This window comes from Plasmopara halstedii (assembly GCF_900000015.1).
Source record: "Plasmopara halstedii genome assembly, contig: Scaffold_1583, whole genome shotgun sequence".
Taxonomy (NCBI): domain Eukaryota; phylum Oomycota; class Peronosporomycetes; order Peronosporales; family Peronosporaceae; genus Plasmopara; species Plasmopara halstedii.
Genome location: NW_020188494.1, coordinates 12,427 through 20,437, shown reverse-complemented (window position 1 = coordinate 20,437; position 8,011 = coordinate 12,427). Strand labels below are relative to the sequence as shown.

At 44.2% G+C, this 8,011-nt stretch overlaps 1 protein-coding gene across 1 annotated transcript; it reads left to right on the top strand.

Moving 5' to 3' along the window:
- Window positions 1–5,658: 5,658 nt before the first annotated feature.
- Window positions 5,659–6,543, top strand: PHALS_01591 (serine threonine protein kinase; the record flags this gene model as incomplete). Its single annotated transcript, XM_024716011.1, has 1 exon — window positions 5,659–6,543. The coding sequence occupies one exon, from the start codon at window positions 5,659–5,661 to the stop codon at window positions 6,541–6,543; it is 885 nt and encodes a 294-aa protein (XP_024581652.1).
- Between the last annotated feature and the right edge of the window lie 1,468 nt (window positions 6,544–8,011).

Here is an 8,011-nt window from a genome sequence, read left to right as displayed (position 1 = left end):
GCATCGCGAGTCACCGGGCGGCGATCGACCGAGTCGTTATCGTCCGCCGCCGACTCTTCTCGACGAGAACGGTGGCGTCCACTATCACGTGGAACGTCTTGTTGGCGACGGCGTCGACAGGGTCAAACTCAGTATCTTGTTAAGTGGCGGGGATACCCAGACTAAGGGAATTCGTGAGAGTTTGAGGGTCCGCATTCAAACGGCAGGTAACTTGGCCCAAGTCGTCGGTGACTTTATGAGAAAGCACAGAGCTCGCGGGAGCGTGATGGATTAATGGATACGTTGCAGGGCGACAATCTGAAGGATTTCGGTGTTGTGCATTGAGTTTGACAAAATTGAACCAAAGATGGCGTTTCTCGCGCCTTCTAGCTCTGCTGTAAGTTACATAGGCAATTTCCGATGCCGCGGCACTCATCGCTCAAAGAGGCCATCGTAATCTGCAGCGGTTTCGCCAAGACAGGAATCGTCTGCGTCGCGGGTATAGGGGCGCCTCCTCTTTGAGCGCGAAGTCGCGCGGTACGTATCCTGCGGGATTTCGTGCGGAACCAAGAAGCGATCTCGCAGAGCTTTTCGTTCGTCAAGCTCAGCTTGTGTATTAGCCGGGGGCCCGACCCCTCGATCTTGAATGGGGAGAGTGTAACGAGATTACACGTACCCTAGCATGAAGGAATGGGTCACACATGATGGTGTGATCACACAATGGTGTGGCTACACCCTAACAAGAAGTCACTACGTGGCTGGACTGCTGCATTTTACTAATTAACTAGGTTTACCCATAGATATAAATATGAGCGGCTTTGCCGCAAATAAAACAAAGAAATACAGTTTACATTTTGAACGGAAGAGTTTAATTGCCTTGGGTTAAGGCTGTGGTTACTCTTGGAGTAAGGGGATTGCGACCTGCTACACTCAAACTGAATCTAGTATAGAACGAAGGTCACCGATTTTAACTAGCTTCCTCTCAGCAAAAGAGCTACGGCTGCCCCGGTGCATGAATTGTGAGCAACTAGTATTGCGATACCCATTAAAATGTTATTGTTATGGTACTGATAATAGATGTGGGAATTCGGAAAGGACAGGTCTTTGAGATGCGTGGATTGCTTACCTACGCTATACTGTAATTCTTGATAGGAAAGATGATATGTATTAAATCAAACTCTACTTTACGTCAATCTACAGCACAACTAAGTCTTGGGTGCTCAAGAGGTTTTGCACTTGGCTCCTGGCTGACTCCCGTTGTTTTGCATTAGTTCACTCGGACTCGCAGAGTCAGACCATCCTCTGCACAAGGTAGGTAGCAGCGCCGTTGCGCCGGGAAGCACTGTCATCAGCTCGACAAATGACTCTATATAATTTTGTGAGTTCTCCAGTAGCATGGAACATGATTGATCAGTTATCTGTTATCGGAACGCTTGATAAATTTTGCTTTGAGTTATTCCCGAGATAGCGCGAATGTAGGCCTAAGGGATAAGTGCAGTCGTTGGGGCGCTCAAATTGTGCTAGTAATCATGTCCAATAAAGCCTCAACCAGGCGTCAGTGAATCACAAACGGCTCCCACCATTAGACGTTTATGTCAACTGCAGGGAGGAAGGACATTTTTCCCACTGGCCAAAAAAAGGCTTGGATGTCCTGGAATTCGGCAAGGCTTCAGACGGAGCAATAGCACGTCGCACTAGCGATTTCTATCTAAGAATGCGCGAGAAAATGGGTACTAACGTGCGGTACGTATGAAGAAGAGGGTTTCCCAACATAAAACGTGCTGAAGTGACAGATGCCGCAGTAATTGCGCCGCCTATCTTGGCGTACTGTTTGCACTCAGATTCTGGCCCACTTGTCAATTCGCGAACAATATTCAGAAAATACTTTTTGCCGTGATCATGACATTCGAATTTGGTAACAGTACCTTTTTAAAGGGGGGTCAATACACCGTTGCGGACGGCGCCAAAATAGTCAGCGTGTGTTCAAACTCTGTAGTATTTTATCTTGGTAACTCAGTGTCCAAAATCAACAACCGCGTTAACGGTTTGTGTATGCTTTGGATATGAGGCCAATTCTAACTTCCATTTCCGACATTTGATGGATTTAGCTTTCGGGTCACTTTAAGATTCAGAAACCGCGTTAGTGTTTGGCCCTCAGGAGCATTACACATGGATTTCAAAGGAAGGCGTCAGCTGTGTCAATATGCAGATCTGGGCTGAGCTACCTCAGCGAGGATGTGTTAAAATAATTGATGTTTTTATCGATGTAAATATCAGTTTGGGTCGAATTAATCTTTGTGTTATTTGACGAGGTTGACCACACTAAACTGAAATTTTCTTAGCTTTTTGAAAGATGCTTGAAAGATCTATATGTGCTAATTAGGTAAGCATGACACGAGATCATCGAGTTCAGTTTTTGGGGAGCACTGTCCCTGACAGGAACCAAAACTTTCGTCATTTGAAAGGCGGCAGCTGAATAGCCTTGATTTTTTGTACATCCGCGTATTCGTTATTCTGAATAAAAGAATTTAAGACCGAAGTCAGTTTGAAGACTGCAACAGGTGTTTCGACCTCAGATGGCAGCTACAACGAGACTTTAAGAGTCTTGATTGTTCACGGCTTCTCCTCTTCAAGGAGGTACACACTCAGTCATGAAGGAGACGTAAGACCTGTAATCTCCTGCAAAACGTGGGTCTCTTTGTCGCGAGACATGTCGTCTAGTAGTAATGTGGTACTACAAAGGATGGTGTGGCTCCAACACTGGTTCTGCCGATATTAACGGCGAATCTCACTGATTTAATTTGCAAGAGAAACTTTAGCGAAAGCATCAGCGAAGGGACTCACTTTTCCGCATAAGCTGTACCTATTGCATATAAGTCATTGCTCGATCGTTTTTAGAGTCTTGGAGCAGAGGAAATAGCCCTGTCAACGAAATTGAGCATTCTGTCTTAAGTTGTACGGAGTTAGCATGACAGAGCTCTTGAAAGCCATAAACTAAGCTTGGAACCTCATTTGGGTATCTCCAAGGCCATGCTATGCTGATCAGGACCACATTCACACATGGGCATCTTCAACAGATTAACGACCTTACGGAAAATGAGATCTTCTCTTTTGAGAATGCTCAACCAGAGTCGATCAAGATATGTCAGAACCATGGGGCATCATTAAAAACGACTTTTGAGTTGACTGAGAAGAAATGATGAACTGAAGGTGAAGTACGGTTGTCATACCGAATTTAAAAGGCTACCTTGAGTTGAAACACCAATAGCACTCGCTCACTCCAAGATCATACTCTAGCGCGTTGCGACAGAAAGTGTTTTCCTTTATTTTTGCAGAAGCAACCATTGTAAGAAAAAGTTACTGCCTTGTTGGAGTCGGAGCTTTGATTTTTATATTAGCAATGCATCAAACTCGAGTTGTTTCGTCGAGATCTTGCTACTATCCTTCTCTTTCTGCCGACGTTCGCTCGATAAACGTCTCAGCAAAGATAGCCAGATTCACGTAAATTTCACATGATTCAAAACAAGATTTAAGGGAGTAGAGTACAAGTACACAGAACACACTTCAAAAATACTCGTTCTCCTTCCTTTACAGCATGTTCAACTTGGTCATAGCAAAAATTGTATTCGATCAAGAGATAGTGCTTGAAGATAGCTAGAAAATCAATCTAGCATTGTAAGGCAGAGGTTTACAACATAGAATTGGCCAAAAAGGGCAGAGCAGCAAGTACGAAAACGGATACTTACTTCACTAGCAAACAGGGCTTTTTCATCGATGCCGTGGCTGTGGTCACAAGTGTCTCGTTATGTGGGGATATGAATCGAGTGCACCATAATGTCGTATGATTGCTAGCAGGAGTGTCGCGTGAGACTATCCTCATACTGCGAGAAACTTCGGAGAAAGCGCACGTATCGAGTCATTTTGTATAAGCATGCAGCTTGAACCCGAATCAACGAGATGAGTTTTCTTTTGATTGTGCGTCTTTCGATAACAAATACTGGTGGCATACTTAGGGATGAGAACAACTCTTTGAAGACTGAGAGTCCACCTCCTCATATCAAACTTCTTTTAGTACGCAATGTAATATTTGGTTTCCATTCTAGTCGGCTTTTCAATCATACAATTCTGAATGATGTCCAGAAATTTTTCGTTCGAATTAAACACTAAGACAAAGAAATGCAAAACTTTGGAGCAATGGTCAGAAAGCTCTTTTCCGTTAGACGGGATCGTTGCTACAATTGAAACCACATATTAATATAATCAAGCACCAGCATTTTCAGCTGACTGACAGCTGTAATGAGATCATTCCAATGACCAGGAGCTGGGATGATCCTATCTTCGGAGATGCATAGACCTTCGTTGTATCATAATCAATGTGGCAGGTTCAAATGAGATGTTAGGCTCATCAGCTCTATTTATATCGATGTATAAACTCTCGAAGTCATTTGGTGGTTACAGATCTAGCAACTACGGAAAGATCTGAACAAGTCATGGATAGAATGTTCATTCTTCGACCAAGAAGGTTAGCACAGGAAAAAAATGAACCTAAATATGCAAATAGAACTAATTTCGACGCTCAATTGCCTTTTCTTTCTGTCAGAACTGATTATAACTCTATTTACATATTCTAGAAATGAAATAGATCTTTTATTCGTTTTTAAACCGTAGTCTAATTGTTCTATATTGGTAAAAATTTTAGCTAATGTGCTACAGTAGGTCGAATACGTGATAAGCACATCCCCTCCAGGTGGTTTTACTTGATTGATTGCAGAGGCCAGCTATCATTATATTTCATTCCAAGTAATTTTTTCTGAACGCAAAACAGACTCGTCGGACCCGCTTTGGAATATCCATGACGCGGCAGGAGTGCGCTCAAATATATCAGTTCCTTCCTTAGCAACGGCAGCCGACAATTATTTGATCTTAATTTTATTTTTCAATTGAGCCTACAAGATTAAGTGTCCACCGGGTCAAAATACCAACTCCAACGACGTCAAATCATTGTAGCTGTGCTCATGCCAAGTGTATACTGGCGTATGCTAGGTAGCAATGAATTTTAGAACCCAAAGCTTAAAGATGTCTAGACCATGGTATCTTCGTTGCGAAACGAGAGGAGGACTTGAGTTACAGATCTGTCGTGAGCTTTGCTCCAGTACAAAGATGCGGTTGTGTCTTCATTTCTATTCGGAGTCGGGCAAGCAGTCGGACGTAATCGGGGCTTGTCACGCTTCCTGTGCCTGTCTCTTTTTGTACTGATAAAGGTGAATTTAAGTAAAGGGGTACGTCTACTAGTATATTCGAATTCCTGCCCACATGCGTTGTCGTGGAAACGTCTTCCCCCTTCGCTTGGCCACTCATCCGCATCTTATCTGTGACACTTAAAGAAGAATCAAAGCAAAGGATATGAAGATTTTAAAAAAGCACCGCATACGGATGAATGTCATGGTTGTAGACTCGTTGATTATCTTACAAACGCCCTCTAAATAACATTTTTAACTTACCGTAATTACTGTACGAGTCTTACAGTTACCGACCCCATCCTACCATTTTCGTTCGAATTTCTGCTTCTGCAGTGGCGCAAATGCCCCAGCGACGTTATTGTAAGTCCATTACTCTCTCGACTAAGTTTGAAAGCCAAGCACACAAGTCAATTCTCATCCTCGTACTTTCAATTTTGCAATGCCACTGCCACCACTTATCTCTGAGCGCTTCCGACTTCTTCGTCCATTGAACGACGCGTTGTACGGATCCATAGGACTATATGAAGACATACAACATAATAGTGAGCCTGTAGCTATAAAGCAAGTGTCGCTAGCACGAGCTGTAGCAATTTTGCGTGTCAATCCTAACATGGACAATCCCTGGAGCGAGCATCGCGTGGTCTCACATCTGATGGCACTTCCACCGCATACCAACATTGTGCGCGTTCGTGGTGAGTTTCTACATTTAAACGACACATGGTGTGTAGTTATGGAATTTTGTCCCGGTGGAGATCTATGGAGCTTATTGGAATCTCAGCCGAACAATCGCCTTCCAGAGCTTGAGGCGTGCCAGCTTTTTCTTCAATGTGTACGTGGAGTGCGCTTCCTACACGCGCAAGGCATTGCACATCGTGATCTGTCACTTGAAAATATCTTTTGTAGTCGTGGAGTATGCAAAATTGGAGATTTTGGACTAAGTACAAATGTACCGCTCCGAGGCTGTGGCGAGACTGTGGGCAAGGCTTACTACATGGCTCCTGAAGTGGTCAATCAAGAGGCATATGACGCATTTTCTGCTGATGTGTGGTCGCTTGGTATTATGCTTTTTATTATGCTTACTGGCTCACCGCTCACGTCTTGTGCGTCGCGAGACAATAAAGCATTTAATGCTTTTTGTAAATTGGGCGTGGCGAAAATTATCGTCTCGTGGGGGCTTTCAGATCGAATATCTCCGGCTACAGTTGGATTGATAGATAGACTACTCAGCATCGACCCAAGTGACCGACCAACGATCGATGAGCTGTATGAGATTCTGGAGGCAAGAGCAAAGATCAATGCACAGCAAAGTGTAGAAATTTATTGATGTTAGTGCTGGGTATCACTACTGTGCCAAAAACACACATATAAGTTTCAATGTAGTGATAGTTAATTATGCGTTGAAATAAACTATTGTTTATTCTGGTCAACAGCATAGCATTAGGTATTGTCCAGACTAAGCCGACATTGTCCAATTTTCCTAAAATGATACGAATGGTATTGGGACGTAACAGAAGAGGCGCGTTATAGAGTATCCAGCGCGCCCGTATTCTGTCTTTTCCGATCAGGACGAGCCATTCTTCGTGCGACGGGGTTACTATACACTTTGCGCAGAAGAAGCGTCACCTCAAGGAGTTCGGATCAGCGGTGCACAGAGGTTGGTTCGAAAAGGAGAAATGTCAAGATTGCTAAGCATTTTAGTTGTTAGCCTTGCTGTTCCAAAAAGGGGCAAAGTTTAGGCTTATTATTATTTGGAGTATTACTAATATATACGTTTCACCTGCTTCTTTGATACTTCGACGGCTATAAAATTTTATGAATTAAAGGAAGCACAATGTGATTGTGCTAGTACAATAGCACTTCCTTCATTATGATGCAGACCACTCTAGGGCGCACACTTCTCTTGATTTCAACACTCTGAGCAATAGTGAACGCCCAACTCACAATCCAGACTAACTCCAAACTTTGCACTTTTGCTGTGCCAACCAGTGACTCGGTGTGTAACGGAATTACACGTACCCTGGTAACAGGGGTGTGTGTCACACGAGATGGGCGTGGTCCCAGTAAGAATACGGTACGTGGCTGGGTAGCCAGTAGGAATGCATGTATTAGATTTTTCTATGTATATTTAGGAAAATCTATACATGTAAATTAGGCGGCTTTGCCGCAGATAAAACAAATAAATACAGTTTACATTTTGAAGAGAATAGTTTATTAGCCTTGGGTTGAGGCTCTAACTACTCTTGGAGGTAGCGGATTGTGATCCGCTACACTCGTACTGGTTCTTGTAAAGAACGTAAGGTCGGTGACCTAACTTAGGCTTCCTCTAAGCGCAAAGCTACGGCAGCCCCGCTGCACTTGGGAGCACTTGTAGGCAATCTACACCTGAGTCGTTTAGACTGACCCTCTGTGAGGATGAGAAAAAAATTTCCTCTTTGCCCCAGGGCATGCAGGACGGGCTTCAAAAGCTGATGTCCTGGCTGGGCCCTGTGGGCGTGCAACACCTTGCTGCCCGAGGCAATCGGTGCACGTCTGGAGGCTTTGTTAGATTACGAAAACGCGCTGCTAGAGCACCTGCAGCAACAGATGTCTGTATCATTTGCGTCTATGACACCGCCGTCAGTGACGAATGATTTACCCGCCCTAAGCCGCTCATAGCGAGCGTTAGGGTCTTTGAGGGGAAGGATGGAGAGAATCTCCTGCTCTGGGTGAGAGAGGTTGGGATGGCCATCGCGTCCGCCATGCTTTAGACCGAGCAACAGCGCGTGGTGCTTGCCATCCCAAAGCTCGGTGGC